Source organism: Euleptes europaea, chromosome 3, assembly GCF_029931775.1.
Source record: "Euleptes europaea isolate rEulEur1 chromosome 3, rEulEur1.hap1, whole genome shotgun sequence".
Classification (NCBI taxonomy): Eukaryota; Metazoa; Chordata; class Lepidosauria; order Squamata; family Sphaerodactylidae; genus Euleptes; species Euleptes europaea.
The window spans coordinates 41,331,334-41,348,271 of record NC_079314.1 but is presented as its reverse complement, the minus strand read 5'-3'; the positions used below and the strand labels follow the sequence as shown (position 1 = coordinate 41,348,271).

The 16,938-nt window shown below is 43.7% G+C and overlaps 1 protein-coding gene across 1 annotated transcript in view; it reads right to left on the bottom strand.

The window, feature by feature from the left end:
- The window catches only part of LMNTD1 (lamin tail domain containing 1), an 87,002-nt gene that overhangs the window by 6,859 nt on the left and 63,205 nt on the right, over positions 1-16,938 (bottom strand). The window contains exons 10-11 of the mRNA XM_056846467.1: positions 16,723-16,868; positions 14,963-15,048 (exon numbers count right to left, since the gene is read on the bottom strand). Coding sequence (XP_056702445.1) covers positions 14,963-15,048; positions 16,723-16,868 — 232 coding nt within the window. The remainder of the gene's footprint in view (positions 1-14,962; positions 15,049-16,722; positions 16,869-16,938) is intronic.

Sequence of the window (16,938 nt, the reverse complement as noted above, 5' to 3'; positions counted from 1 at the left end):
CAGTGATGAGGAAGGGACTTCCTATGTCTAACCTGTGCCACAGACACATTTGCCACTGCTGAAGGACAGTGAGGTTCTACAGTAAGTAACCAGCCCAACATCAGTCAGTGCATCTGGGGTTCTGATTCAGAATTCTTAAGCAGGAATAACAAAGTACCTCTGAACACGTGTAGAGTGCTTTCCCCTCACTAGTGAAGACCTGCAGTCTCCTTTCCCTCGCTCTGACCCCACAGGACAATGGCACTTTCTTGTTATGTTGCCCTGCACCACCTTCTTGCAGATGTGGGATTTGGGTACAGTTCTCCTGTGGGCTGATCACATTTAGGTTAAATTACTGCAATGCCCTCTACAGGGTGCTGCCTTTGGAGATGGTTTGGGAGCTTCAAATGCTAAAGTCATCTATTTGGCTGGTTCCAGCTACAGAGACCATCTCTCACTGGTGCTGTAACAACTTCACTGGCTCCCTACCAGTTTCTGGGTAGGGTTGCCAACCTCCAGGTGGAGACTGAAGACCTCCCAGAATTATAACTGATCCCCAGACAACAGAGATCTGTCTCCCTTGAAAAAATGGCTGCTTTGGAGGTGGACTCTATGGCATTATATCTGGCTGAGGCTCCTCCCTTCCCCAAACCTTGCCCTTGAAATCTCCAGGAATTTCCCATCCAGTGCTGGCAACCCTATTTCTGGGCCTTCAGAACCTTAGATGGCTTGGGACCAGGATATTTAGAGAACTGCCTTTTTCAATGTGTTCCTACCTATCCTTTAAAGTTGTCAGCTGTGGTCCCTGTCCCATTCCCCTCCTTTTTCTGTGGTGAAGCAGATGACAGCAAGGAGTGGGGCCTTTTCAGTGGTGGCATCCCAGTTGTCCCTCTTGGAGGCTTGCTTGGTGCTCACTCTGATGTTTTTATGGCTCTGGAAGTGTTCTTCCTCGTTTCCAGTGAAGGGTGCTGTGTTTGTGAGTGTATGAAAAGGGCAGGTTTGGCGTAAATCTTGATTATTGGTTTAGTTCTGGTCTTTGTTCTGCTTCTTATAGAAATTGCTGCTTGTGAGATGCACGCTCCTGATTTGTGAACAGTAGACATAGTTCTGATCCCACTGATAGCTCCTGGTGCTGCGTCTTGTAGACTTTTTTAGAGCCCTGGAAGCCACATCCAGCTGGCAACTGAGTACTTTTTGAGTGAAACTAGCACTGTTACCGCACCAGTCACTTACTTCAGAGTATTGTCGTTGTCGATCCATTAGGTTTGGCAGCGTATTCCATTTCTTTGTCTGCATGCTGCCTCTTGCCTTCATGCTGAGAACGTTCTTCCCAAAAAGTAAACACCAGGGGGAGCATCGTGTCATTCGTGATGTTGCAGACTCGTGGGCCGTTCCCCCCCTCTTCCCTCCTTTTTTGTTATTGCAGCCACTTAAAACGTGAAAGCAAGCCGAGAAAGCGGAGAGCCACTCTGCTTGTATCTGCGTTGAGCTGCGTGGGCATGTACCTACTCATGCCAGATTTTTGTTTTTGTTTTAGCTCTCATCACACAGTACACACAGTACAAGAAGCACACACGGCACAAAAATGAGGACCTCTCCCTCCCTTGCCACCCTCCCTTGTGGGCACTCGGCCTACAAAATGCAGAGGCCAGGTAAAAGATAAATCGTGCCCAATGGGGGGGGGTAGTCCAACACGCTAACATCCGTTTGCAAGTTCAATGATCCAAACCAACGTTCTTTTGTTAGTCCCATTGCAATTCAGGAAAAAAAAAAAGCAGAAAATGGATGGTGGGAGGAAAGGAAAGGGGAGGGAGGGGTGAATGGGAGAGAAGGTGGGTGTGGGCAATGGAGGGGCAGGGAAAACCTGTCTGCACCTCAGGGGAAGCCGTCTTTAAAATGATGTAGAGAAGCGTTTGTTGAAAGCACGGACATTGAACACTTTGAAATCAATTTGAAGACCATACGGAAGGTTTTTGGTGCGAACACACAAAGATAAGATGTTTCATTAAACGTTGAAAAGTTGAAAAGTTAGTGTGCGGAAGCGACCTAGGATTTGTTATAAAAAGAGGCATGGAGCATAACTGTACACCTTAGCTCTACTCTCCAAACATACCCAGCTGAAAGCACAGTTTGTATAACTTTGGTAAAACAGGATGAATAGGATTGTGCTGGTTAGTGCGAATCCTCAAGAAGCCTTCAGATTCCATTTGTTGAAACTGGCCTCGCGGGGCTCTTATTTATTTTATTATATTATTAGTGTGCACCAAAAATCGATTTAGTTGGTACGTGGGCTTTTGAGGGCAAGCTGTAAATTCATTAGTTTTCTTGCAATTAGATGTGCCAGTCCCTGTTCTCCCTTGAAACTCCCTGAGTGACCTTGGGCCAATCAGCCTAACCTACATCACAGGGGCGTTGTGAGGCTAAAATGAAGGAGGAACAAACCATGTATCCTCTCCTGAGCTCTTTGGTGGATGGGTGGGATAAATATGTGATGGACAAAACAGACAATCCTGTTGGTCTTACACAGTTGCACTGCGTGAATTTGATGAAGCATTTATTCACAACCCAGGCAAGCCAGAAATGGCCATGGCTGTTGCAGTTCAGCCAAGAGGAGATCTGTAAAGTTTCACTGCAATGAGACTGCACAAGTAATTTTACAATTTTAACAATGCTAAATGACAAAGCCCAAAATGGTAGGAAAAGAGAGATGAAAACGGCAGAGCAGAAATGTCAATTGGCCTGGTTAAAACGTCTGTTATTCACAAGCAGCTGTGTTTGACTCTGAGGAATGAATATGTACCTGAGCTCACTGACATTTACATATCGGGGATGGAAGGTGGGTTTTTTAAAAGATGTCAAACAGATTCCTAATTCATTTGTATATCCTTCCCAGAATCATCAACTTTTATTATTTTATTTTATTATTTTAAACCTAACTTTGATTTTTATTCAGAGCTGATATTGAATCGAAATAAAGCTTGATTGAATTCATTTGTAATACACCTAGGCTTTACTTTATAGCTTTACTTCTTCTGTGAATATTAGCTGCATTTGTCTCCAAATTCTGCTTTTGCCAAAGAAACAGCTGTTTGCAGTGTGTTTTGACATCATTAGAAAGCATAATCTATGCGGTCACTGTGACAGCTGAGCCGTTTTGCACACATAAAAATATGTCATTAGTTTGATGATATGCAAATCAGGGAAGGTAGGCAGGGAACAGAAGTGTGTGCCCAGCCCCCCCCCACCAGATTTTGGAAAAATAAATATAATGCGAATGCTCCCAATCTTCTCTTGTTAAACTAGCTTATGAGTGGGACTGGTTTTGTTACATATTTAATGAATAATCAACCTATAAATGAAATATTGCTGCAGCAGCTAGCTAGCTCTCTCTCTTTTATGGCCAGCAGATATTTCCCAGTGGGCACTAGTGCCCTGATAGCTCTATTACATATTGAAGAGACCTTGGTGAAAGTGACAAGAGGGGACAGGTGTGTGTGTGTGTGTGTGTGTGAGAGAGAGAGAGAGAGAGAGCAAGAGAGGAAACAGTACGTTTTTGAGTGAGAAAAGGGGCACAGATAGAAATGTACAGAGCAGGGTTGGGAAAGTCCTGGAGGTTTTCGGGGCAGAGCCTGGGGATGGCAGGGTTTGGGACAGGAAGGCTTAAGTTTTAATACTGTGGTTGTTAATTGTAAATCCCCTCAAACAGGACTCTGCAAAAGTGGCATAGAAATATTCTAAATCATGATGATGTTTTAGAACATGCATCCTTTAAAATGCAAAAGACGGTCCTCACCCAATGGGCCTAATGGGTTGGTATGCTGGTATACATTTCTATGGTCATTCTAAGGAGAATTGATGAAACTACATGTGTCTATGGTAAATGAGGTAGTGGTTTGACTAGCATCCATTCCAGGGCACGTGAGGCCCGAGCCACATGCTTAAATGCACCTCATGTTTGTTATGGTTCACAGGGTATGATGTGAGAGAGGAGGGTGCTCACTCATCCTCAATGTGCCAGTTCTGTATGTGCAGGGAGGTTGTGTGTGTTTTTTGTAAGATGGGATAAACATTCAATCATGCTCCCTCCTTTCCTCATCTGCTATCTCATACAGTACAGCTGAGCAGCAGATACATCATGAGACCTTGGCAATCATGTGTTTTGCCTCCGAGGTCAACAGGCCAAAATGAATGGCTGCAACCTGGAGCATAACTGGGGAAGAAAAATTATGTCTCCTGCCTTAGATGCTGGGTTCTCCTGAGGCTGTGGTTGGTGTTCACATAAGTTTCTATGGCCATTAGTACACAAAGGAATGATGCATCCAGCATTGTATCTAACAAACCCAAGCACTAATTTCTCACATCAGCCTGCCTGGGAAGAGTGAACGCAGTAATTCAGAACTGGGGACAAATGATTCTTCAGTTACTATCAACTGTCCATAGACTTAAAGCCCCACATTTTAGGAATGCAGTCAAATGGCCTTGGTGCCAAAACATTGTCAAAATGGCCATCAATGGAATGGAGGCAGGGTGTTAAGGAAACACCCATACTTTGCAGAGATCCCTTGGAAAAGGCATCTTCCCCAACCTGCAGCACCCCTGTTGGTAAAGACCAGGCTGCTACTTAAGAACATATAAGAACATAAGAAAAGCCCTGCTGGATCAGACCAAGGCTCATCAAAGTCCAGCAGTCTGTTCACACAGTGGCCAACCAGGTGCCTCTAGGAAGCCCCCAAACAAGACAACTGCAGCAGCACCATCCTGCCAGTGTTTCACAGCACCTAATATATTTGGCATGCTCCTCTGATCCTGGAGAGAATAGGTATGCATCATGACTAGCATCCATTTTTACTAGTAGCCATGAATACCTCTCTTCAATGAACATGTCCACTCCCCTCTTAAAGCCTTCCAAGTTGGCAGCCATCACCACATCCTGGGGCAGGGAGTTCCACAATTTAACTATGCGATCTGGAATTCTGATCTGGAAGTCCCCCCAGTTTAATGATGTGCTTAAGCACAGCCCCCTTTCCCACAGGAATGAATGGCAGCCATTCACATCCTTAGAAGAATAAAAGGGGGTACTCAGGGACACTGTTTGAGTATGCCTCTGTGTGTGGATGGGGTAAGCCACTCCACCACCTCCATTGCCTTCAATATCTGGTCCAGGGGTAAGATTTTTGTGTCTCAGATTGCAGCAGCCTTTGGGTGCAGGCTCCTCCTACTTCCTTTCATGCCATCTTTCAGGAGAACAAGGTTGAATTATATAATAATTTAAAGGAATACATTCTCTAGAATGGGAAAACAGAATTAACTGTTGACCTTTAATGTCATGACCTGACAGATTCCAAGAGGCATGACTGGGTAATTCAATCGCCTGTCACAGAAATTACAACTCATTGTAAATCAGTCGTGATGATTTTTAAAAGTGTCTCTCATTTTTCTGTTGGTGTGCTCCCATCCAAGGCGTACTCTTGTGAGAAGGATGGCTGCTGTCTCAATCAGCTGTATCAATCTCTCTTATGGTTGCTGTCTCAATCAGCTGTACAAAGTGTTTTAATCAAAAATGGCAGATTTCATCTTATTCAAGTAGACCTACTTCATAAAGTAGGCAGGCCCCAGTCACTTAACTTTCTTATTCTTCAAAGAAGGAGATTTTTCTGTGATGAAAAGCAATGCCATCCCTGATTACAATTTCAGTTTTTCCCCCATTTTACTTGCACTGAATCTCTGTCAGCTGTATGGAGTAAAAAACCCACTGAAAAGGACTATTTCCCCTTCAAAAAAAGATTATTGAATTTCCTGTGATGGCCATTTTTACTAGTAGCCATGAATACCTCTCTCTTCCATGAACAGTCTTCCTACCCTTCAGAACATTCTATCCCACAGAAGGTTAAAGGCATTTTCCCCTAGGTAATTTGCATGGACTACTGACCCTATAGTTGCTTAAATATAAACGCCTGACCCAGAATGGTACCTTTGGAAGACTTCAATTTCAACTCTCCTTTTAACATTGTTTTTACACCACCAAGCTGCTCTCTTTCTGTGTATGTTCTAGGAGCAGATGACTAGAAGTCTCAGCTTGGTGACTCTCACTGTTCATTAGATTAGTCTTTCCTCCACCTAAAGAAAAGTAAAAATTTCAACACAACTGTGAGAAATTCATTGGGAAGTGGACTGAAGAGGAAAAAAAGCAGGAAAAGCTGGGGTTTGGAACTTAAATGCACTCATAACTCTTGAAAAGCAATGTGAGAGCACGTAGCTCCCGTCCAAACAATGATACTACTCAGGTCCTGTTTGGATGTGACCTGGAGAGGCATGAACACCCCCTTGTTTCTTCTGGCAACATCTGTGGATTGCATGGTCCCGAACCATGCTGTGACAGTGCCCCGAATGAGGGAGTAATCTACTAGTCCAACCTCGCCATTTGAGTGGAAGTCACAAATATAACTGAGGACAGCATGGGAGCACTCTTGCTGCTCCAAGTGATGCCTCAATGGGGCCTAGATCTTAACTCTTCTCCGAGGCTTTGGCTATTCCTAGGCATACCAGTTCGTGTTTGGCACACTCTCCAAAATTAAATGTGCATAGAATTGTCGGTGTTGTCAGCCATCATAAGAGCTGAACATTCTTGGCAGCGGACATTCAGTGTAGTGCGGTCTGCCAGAGCTGGTTGTAAAAATGGGCCATGTTTGATCCACTCTGATCTGGTTCTCTTCTTGCATGAGATATGGCATGTTCCCAGTTAGGTTGTATGTTTTATATCCCAGGCCCTGACAAATTTTCTTTGGCCACCCCAAAAATTTAGGAGCCAAACTTATTTTTCAGCCTTCAGGGTTTTAACTTTTAATGACCATACTTTCTAATTATTGCTACCACAAACTCTAATCTTAAACCGTTCACAGTTGCTTGTCATTTTTAAAGCTACAACAAAAGTGTTGTAGTGTCTATATAAATGTAGGGCAAGGCTGGTTGTGATCATAACTAGGGCTGTGCATATTGGTAAACCCGAACCAAAAATAAACTCGGAATTAGCCGTTTTGGCAATATTCAGGTTTATTTTCAGATGAATACCAAAACCTGGGAATCTGCTAACCCCTCTATGGTTATGCAGGGCAGAATTTTGAATATACCATATTCAGACATGACCTGTCCTTGCTCTTCTGGCTCTATCGATTCACTAGCTTATGCCTTTTTGGAATGCCACTTTTACGAGGAACTTCGATCACATTATATTTCCCCCCTTTTAACATACAAATCTAATGCCTCTGTGTCTGACATAATGCCTTTTCTACTAAGCGATAGGGATCCCAAGGCTACATTGTCAGTGGCAAGATTTGTTTCAGTCCTTATATCCCTCAAACACTAGATATATGCTGCTCAAGATCAATAGGTCAAGGAGCTTCTAAGGGATAAAAGGAAAGGAAAACCTGGGAATCTGCCCAAAGCTGGACAGGCGATTCCCGAAAAGCCGAATAGATATTTGGCTTTTTCAGATTTTTTTCTATCTTTGACTATCTCCCATAGTTGGGGCCCTTTTGAGGCAGGGGTTGTGTAATCGGAGCCAACTTCGTCTGACCAACTTTCCTGGTACATCACCCAACAGAAGACTAATCTGCATAGCAGAAGAGCCACTTAAAAGACAGGGCTCACCCAGTCTCATCCAGAGGAATGTACCCTCCAACTAAAAGCACCAGCTTTAACAGCTGCTGATTGGGCTTCTAAAGAAGACTCCCTCACCCGCACAGATGAGCAATCTCCTTCAGATGAGCCGCCTTTGTCAAGACTTCAGTTGGCTCCAATATCACCACCACCACCCCTCATGAAAACTTGTTCTCAAACTGAAGGTTACCATGTGTAGTGGCTTCGTTTCCCTGCACCGTGACCATCTCTTGAAATCAGATTTTTGATTACTGTATATATATAGACCATATGGACTAGCAACTTAATCTTTATGACACAAAAGATATGAAGCTCAACAAGTCCATTTTTAATTAAGAAAATGTATACACTGCCTTTCCAAAGAGCTCCCAAACAATAACATAAATTAAATGTTTTAAACACCCTGCCATGCAAATACATACTTTGTAGCTAACAAAATATAAATATTTAATCCTATTTAATGCCAAAACATTTCCATTCAGCAGCATTGAGGTGTTACCCACACTTACACACCTCCACATAGCGACAAAATGAGAAAATGAACAACGAAGTGAAAGGTCTGCAGAAAGAACATTCCATGCCAATAATGGACATACCAGTGCACTGGCAAACCACCTCTGTTAGTCTCTTGCCATGAAAACCCCAAAAAGGGGTCGCCATAAGTCGGCTGCGACTTGACAGCACTTTACACACACACAGTGCCAATAACGTCACTGGGGCCACCAAAGGCAGCATACATGGGCTTTATAAAGGGGAAAAAATCTGCTCCAAGGAAAGACAGTTCCTACATTTCAGCAGCTCTTCAAGTCTGAAGCATTTGCCAGCATCTGTACACATCTCTAATTAAGTTCGTAAATTGGAGAATGCATGTAAAAATTAAGTCATTTAGCTTAACTAAAGTAATAATCTTCCATATATTCCCAATCACTGTCAGGATCTTAATTAAATTTACTGCCCCAGAGATAACTCTTCATCCATCTAAGCATATTAATGTAATACAGCATTGCCAACGACGAGGATGGCTGGTATGGAAATCTTCAACAGCATTTCTACGCTGACTGGTTCTCATGGCCTCACTCATGTGCACCTCTAAGGAATGTCACTGGCCTGTGACTAGAGGGCATGCAAGCCTTGTTTTTAGAAACAAAGTCCTTTGGCACGCTAAAAATGTAAAATATTTTATGTGACACAACATTTCATGGACTAGAGCTTGTTTTGTCAGACACAAGAAGCGGGATCCTAAATTGGCATGTGTATACACATGTGGGTACACAGAAGGGGAAAAATTTCTGAACAGCAGGACTGAGCGCCATTATATGCAAAGGGTAGGAGAAGGTCTGTCAGCATATTGATGACAATCAACCCCAAACTGTGAATGATTTGAACTAAGGGCTTTACATAGAGATTGAAATGCATGGGGGATAGAACTGAGTCCTATGGAACTCCACACTGGTGACAACTGGTTTCCAACAGCAACCCTTTGAGTTTTATCTGTGAGGAATGATTTGAACCAGTTTAAGGCACATCGAAGAAGAAGAAGAGTTGGTCTTTATATGCCAACTTTCTCTACCTTTTAAGGAGAATCAAACCAGTTTACAATCTCCTTCCCTTCCACTCCTACACAGCAGGTGGGACTGAGAGAGTTCAGAGAGCTGTGACTAGGCCAGAGTCACCCAGCTGGCTTCCTGTGTAGGAGTGGGGAAACCAACCTTGTTCACCAGATTCGATTCTGCTGCTCATGTGGAGGAGTGGGGAATCAAACCCGGTTCTCCAAATTAGAGTCCACCGGTTTTAACCACTACACCACGCTGGCTACCTACTTCTGCCTCCAAGAATCTCGTCAAGATGATATGATCTAATATATCAAAGGCTGTAGATAAATCCCATAGAAGCAACACAGAGAGGCATGGTCAGACTCAGACGGAGGTAATCAACTAAGCTAGCAGTGCTGCCTCTGTCCCAATGCCTAGCCTGAAGCCAGACTGAAAAGGGTCTAGAGCAGATGAGTTATCCAAGAAGACTTAGTTCTGAATATTTGTTAGGATTGTTATTATATAATTTGTATATTTATTGGGATTTATATAATCCCTGAAAATAGCGATTGGAAGAGAAATTTTTTGCTATGATATTAAGGATTTATGAAAAATCCTTGTGATATATTTAAAAACTCAATCTCCAATGTTTGGGAAAAATTAATAAAAATATAAATCAATACTTAACATTGTATGTGTTTTTATTTAATTTACTTCACAATCCATTTTAAAACATTGTTTAATATTAATATTATCAAGTACCAATCAAAGTATCTTGTGATCCAGGCTTAAAATATCAAGATGATTATTATAAAATGGTCATTATTACTTTAGTCTATATTGCTGTTTTATTATATATTGTTCATTATATTATTGTTGTTATATATTCTCTTTTTTGTTTCTCTTTTGATGTAATTGACTTAATTGTAGCTATGGTCATGATTTGGCTTTTTTACTTTTCCATTGTTCTATGCTCTTTTATATTCTTAAAACATAAAAAAATTTTTTTTTTAAGGATTTATATTATAGGAAAAATATGTTTCCGTGCTTATCCATTTTATCCGTTTTAAGGTTCGGCTTATTAAACTCTGCTGCGAGCGAGTGGCAAAGTCCGCCCTGCATACATGGCCAGTGTTTTCTTGTGACTGGAAACCTGATGGTGTGCTTGGTGTTAACAGAAGCTGTGCTCACCTCTCTCCTCAGGGCTGTCGATTCAGTTCGTCCCAAACTGAAAAACAGCCGAATTTCCCCTGATTCGGCGGTTTTTAGTTCAGATGGAACTGAACTCAAAAAAGGCGGGAAAATGGGGAGCCGAATTCAGCGAGTTCGGGGTGTTCGGTGAATAAGTTCGGCAAATTCAGGGTTCGGCGCAGCAGCATAACCGTCAGTAAGCAGCATTCTCCCGCGGCCAATCGGTGGCCAAGATGGGTCTTCTTCTGGCCAATCAGTCGCGATTGAGTGCATGAGCCCAGCTGCTACGCGGCCCGGGGAGAGAAAGAGAGTATCTGTTTGTGTGTGAGAGAGATCCCCCTTGGGGGGGTGCGTGTGCACATTCGAGCCATTCCGTGGCTGCAGGGGGCTCATTTTTGGGGGTAGAGCCCCCAAACTTTCAGCATAGCTTCAGAGGACCCTTTTTGCAAGAACCCCCAGGTTTTGTAAAGATTGGATCGGGGGGGCGAAATATGGGCCCCGGAAGGGGTCCCCCCCTTAATATGCATTTTTATTCCATTTACAGCACACATGCGCACCATTCCGTGGCTGCAGGGGGTGCATTTTTGGGGGTAGAGCCCCCAAACCTTCAGCATAGCTTCAGAGGACCCTTCTTGAAAGAACCCCCAAGTTTTGTGAAGATTGGGTCAGGGGGGTAAGATATGGGCCCCGAAAGGGGTCCCCCCTCCTTAATGTGCATCTCTGACAATGGGGGTTTGCAATTAGCAGAGCTTGCCACCCACGCCCAAAGCTCCCAGCCCCGACAAACAGCTGAGCTGCGGGGAGCAAGGGCGGGGCAGGTGCGAAGAAGATGGAACAGAAGACATCCACAGTAAGACCCATTTTGGGGCTTTTCTCTATAATTTTTCCCCTGTGTGTGTGTGGGGGGGGGGAAAGCAGAGTCTGTGTGTGTGTGGGGAGGGAGCAGTTTCTGTGGGTGGAGGGGAAGCCAAAGGGGGCTTTCGCCCATTCTGCCTGGTGTGTGTGTGTGCCCCCTCGAGTCTCTCTCTCCCTGGTTTGAGGGGGGGGGGCTTCAGTTGTGTGTCCTCAGGTTTTCCCTCATTCATGAGATCGGTTAGGTCTATTTTGATGCTTGCTCAAAACTGGTTTTCAAATTGTGACTTAAAGAATGCATTTGCCTGGTCCCGAGTCCGATGCAAAAGGGGAAATTTCACCCCCTCCTGCTCCTGTAGCGTGCCTCTGTCCTTTCCCATGGTTTGCAAACTCCCAGGCATCACCTGTTGCTTTGCATGGTTGCAAACGTGTTGCTTTGCATGGTTTGCATGGTTGCAAACCTGTTGCTTTGCATGGTTTGCAAACTTCTTCGCTCCTGCCCCACCCTTGCTCCCTGCAGCTCAGCTGTTTGTTGGGGCTGGGAGCTTTGGGAGTGGACGGCAAGCTCTGCTAATTGCAAACCCCCATTGTCAGAGATGCACATTAAGGAGGGGGGACCCCTTTCGGGGCCCATATCTCAGCCCCCCCGATCCAATCTTTACAAAACTTGGGGGTTCTTTCAAGAAGGGCCCCCTCAAGCTACGCTGAAAGTTTTGGACCTCTACCCCCAAAAATCCCCCCCGGAGCCGCGGAAAGGCACGATTGTGTTTTTAATGGCTTTATTCAGCCGAATTTTCCCCCGAACTCTGGATCTCATGCCGAATTGCATGGACCCGAAGTGGGGGAGTTCGGACTTCCGCATTTCCCGAATAAAAATGGGCAGAAGTTTGCCAAATCTGAATTTTCCCGAATTTTTTTTCAACAGCCCTAATTCCATATCAAGGGTTCTTAAAATGTGCAGCCAGAACACAAAATGTGCTGCTCCAAGGGGAAACAAGAGCAGCTCCAAAAGAACATTTCAAATGGAACCAAGCCTCAGGCTGAATTCACATGTGTCTCTTAAAGGACTTTACAGCCGAGCTGGAGTTACACACTTGTAAAAAGACAAAGAAATTTAACTTTTTAAAGTCAATTTGTATTCTGCTTTTTGGCCCTATTTGCCTCCTCCCAGCAGCTCACAACAACAACAAACAGCGTCAAATATTTAAAACGACAAGAGGAGACAGTAAGGAAAGAGGAACAGGGTGCAGTCCTGTATCAGTTAAGCCCTTCTGGGACAGAAATGTTTTCTCTGGAAAGACCGAAGAGTAAATGCCAGCATCATCTCTTGGGACAGGGAGTTCCACAATCTCTGTAGCAGCAACTGAAAATGACCCCCCACACAAGTCACCACCAATTTTATCTCCAACAAGGCAGGCTCCTGCTAGAGAGCTCCATTCATTATCTCATGGCACCTTAGAAAAGTGGTTCTAAATGCACCAGGGAGCAGATCTTTGTGAAAAACCGGCTGTTTTGAATGGAACACATATGTGAAGTTGCCTTATACATCACCTGATACTTTTACTGGAGATGCCAGGGGTTGAACCTGGGACCATCCGCATTCCAGGCACATGCTCTACCACTTAGCCACAGTCTGTTCCCCTAGGAATTCTGATTATGAACACATGAAGCTGCCTTACACGGATTCAGACCACTGGTGTACCAAAGTCAAGTAACTGTTGGGATCTGACATCCTTGCATAAGAACATGGTTTCTATTGGAGGGAGGGTGTTGCATGCTGGGAGAATTCTTGACAGTAAGAATTCTCTCTCTCTCAGTTAGGGTGGTGGATTAAGCTCTCACTGTCAATCTGTCAGCCTCTCTCTCTCTCTCTTAAGAATGTATGTTTCAATCAGTTCAGACATTATTACATCTGCCTGTAAAGTGTAAGAAAAGTTGCATTGTTTCTGTAAGTTCAACTTAACTACATGAATGTAACAAAGTAAGTAAAATTGAGGGTTTTTTAACAGTTCTCTGAGGAACAGTTATTTCATCATAAAGCTGCTGATCTTAACCGATACAGCAACCTCAGTCTCAAAAAAAAACAAAAAAAAAACAAACTTCCCTACTTATTCTGACTGGGATCCCGTGGAGTCAGAAACACAGGTTTCCTAATATATTCAAGCGGATATTGATTTTTAACCACAGACTCAGATCAGAGAAATTACTTTTCTCTTCATCAGTAACTGTGTTCTCTGACCGGTAACTGTGTTCTCTGACTGTGTTCTCCAGGGTCTCAGGGAGAGGTCTTTCACATCACCTACCACCTGAACATTTTTACAGGAGATGCTGGGGATTGAACATGGGACCTTCTGTATGCAAAAGTGTTGTTCTGCCACTGAGCCACAGGCCCCATCCCACCCAGTAGCTCATATCAGGCTTTTTGATTGATTGATGTCCATGCAGTAAAGGTGATCTGCCATCCACTTCAGCCTCTTTGCCCTTTACAAAGTATTTATGATTTTGATCTTAAATATGTACAACTATATTCATTCCCATCCCATCTTCTTTTAAACATCTCTCTTTCATTTTTCCCTCCCTCTGCCGGTTTATTACTATTGCCCCTTCCTCCTCCCCCATCTTAACTTAGATTGTAACTTCCTTGGAAGCAGGAACCTGTCCTTTGCTTATTTATTTATTCCATTATATTGCTCTGTAGTGTCATGTACTCCTGTGGTGCAAATAATAATTATGATAGTAATACTATCCCATACATACATCCCATTTGGCTCTGAACAGTGTCACACTAAGGGTGCTTTCACACAGCCCAAAAAAATGCACTTTCAATCCACTTTCAGTGCACTTTGAAGGTGGATTTTATTGTGTGAACTGGCAAAATCCACTTGCAATGATCGTTAAGGTACACTGAAAGTGGATTGAAAGTGCATTATTTGGGCTGTGTGAAAGTGCCCTTAGACTAACCATGCAATCATGAATTGGGGGGGGGGGGGCAGAGCTGCATAGGAGCTGGTGTGACCCTGCGCCAGCATCTGTGCCACTTTATGCCGTGATAAGTGGCACCTACACTGGCATGGGAGCACTTACATCAGTCCCAAGGAATGGCGCAACAGCGTGAGCTTCAGGCACCGGCACTGCTGCATTCCTGCAAGCGTCTGCGCTGGTATTTGGGGTGTGTGTGTTCCCGGGGCATTCCCAGGGGCAGAGCTGTTTTTAGGCAGCTTCCAAACCCCTATTGGCCTGGGAACACCTCTTTAAACTGCAGCAGAGCTACACAAGACAGCTGGTGTAGCCCCGTGAAACTCAATGGGCAGGTTTCATGGGTTTTTCTTGTAAATACCTTTTACAATTTCATTGACCAGCCAGGAAGCCTCTCAGGAGGTGGCACAGTTGCGCCATCCATGGCCGTCGACTAATTACCCCCCTTTCAGGAATGGGCTGCCCGACTAAAAGAAAAGAAATATATCTATCTATCTATCTGCATAAACAATCCAGAATTAATCATTTTTAATCTTTATCAGCTGGGGGAAAACCTGGGAACTGCCAACGAAACTGCCTGCTGAAAGAAACTTCAAATTATCCAATTCACACCTATGGTCCCGGATAAAATGTTTTCTCCACCTACCACTTGCTACAATGAGCAGCTCAAAGCTGAATAGATAATGTTGAAGGGTGTCTATTTGACCAGAACCACATTGACACACTTGCTTAGAATATGGTACGATGATAGGAATAACAATATCTTCTCTACTCACCCCTGCTGATCGAGTTGACCTTCTTTTCCCATTACAGCTTCCTGATGTCACTTTCCTGCCTTGACTGTGCGCTGTACGTGGAACATCTACAGATGGAAACAAAAATGAATTTCTATGGGCCATTTTTAAAAGAAAAAAGAAACTGAAAATTTTCTCCCTTTCAAATCATGTTTAAAAACAAAGCTTTTAAAATAAAATATTGTTGATCACTTAGGACTCATTTAACAGTATGAACTAATTAATGTGTATGCCAGGACTCCTGGAGCCCCTCATCCCTCAACAGTATAGTCCTGATATTTTGAGCTGAACAAAATTATTCTCTGATTTCCTTTCAGATCATGTTAATCTTTTACTTTTAAAAGAAACATTCCAAGAACACACTTTTTAAATAGTTCTCAGTTAGTCAAAATGTTTGTTAGAGTCCTCTCTTCAGTATAGCTATGCTTTCTTTTTCCAAAGTGAAAACATTCCTGTTGGTTGTAGAGAGCATATGAGTTACGTCATGCACTCTCAACTTCATAAGATTTCGATGTGGGAGAAGGGCGTGTGTTTCAAAAGCATAGCTCCCCTTCCACTGTTAGAGAAACTGTAAAGGAACACTGGGTTCAAGAGGGGAGCAAATACAAGTCTGGAAGGGCTGCAGCTCAGGGGTTCAGCCCCATCATCTCCAGGCAGCAGGACCAGGGATGCTCTTGGTCACAGAGCTTTGTCAGTAGGGTTGCCAACCTCCAGGTACTAGCTGGAGTTCTCCTGCTATTACAACTGATCTACAGTCAAGAGATCAGTTCACCTGGAGAAAATGGCCGCTTTGGCAATTGGACTCTATGGCATTGAAGTCCCTCCCCTCCCCAAACCCCACCTTCCTCAGGCTCTGCCCCAAAAACCTCTCATCAGTGGTGAAGAGGGACCTGGCAACACTATTTGCTCTGCCGTTTTCATCTCTTTCCTTTTGAATGCAGTGGGGCACCACTTAGAACATGGCCACTCTCTTTCACTGACATCAAGAAAATCTCAAAGTGCTCACTGTTTCATGGGCTCTCTGAAACACCAGCACCCCCATGATTGTCAGTACACAGCCTCAGAGGTATGTTACCAGAGACAACCTCAATCAATCTTGTTTCCTTGCTCCTGTGTTCCTTGACTTGAGCTTAAAATAGCTCTGTGGGACGTATTTTGTAATTGTAATCTCACCTTATGAAATTTATCTTTGCAGACATTGAAACATTTTGCTGGCACCCCTCGTAGCGTTCGCAGGATTCCAGCTGTTTCTTCACACTTGCTTTATTAACCATTTACAGTCAATGTGATGGTCTCTCCCAATAATTTTTCAGTGTCTTATTTTAGCTTTTCCAAAAAAAGAGATCATTCTAATGGCCAACATTTTGTACCAATGCAAAGCAGGTGTTGCCATTGAGCATTAAGTAAGGATTGGTGCACCCTGGCCTGTTTGACCTAGGCTAGCCTGATCTTGATAGACCTCAGAAACATAGTAGGGTTGGCCCTAGTTAGTACTTGGATGGGAGACCACCAAGGAAGTCCAGGGTTGCTACACAGAGCCAAGCAAAGCAAACCACCTGTGTTAGGCTCTTGCCTTGAAAACCCTATGGGTTCATCATAAGTCGGCTGCAACTTGGTGACACTCTCCACCACGAAGGATTGATGTGGAAACAGGGCTCTTAGAAATCCCTCAGTTTTGTCACTATTGCTAAATTCCTCCATAATATTAGAATTTTTTTTTAAGGAAATGTTATTTCACTCACCAGGATCTGGGTCTGGTTGTGTTGATTGAGATCTAGTGCTCAATAGAAAATGTCTTTCCAGCGAGTAATGAGGATGTGTAGGAGTGTATGGACTTCGGCACCAAGGACTTTGGACTGGGTACAACGGAGGTGGTGTCTTTTCTCTTCTGTAGAAATGAATACAAAAAGATCTCTTCTGGCCATTTTAAATAACCAGTTTTGTGCGCAGTCAGGGCT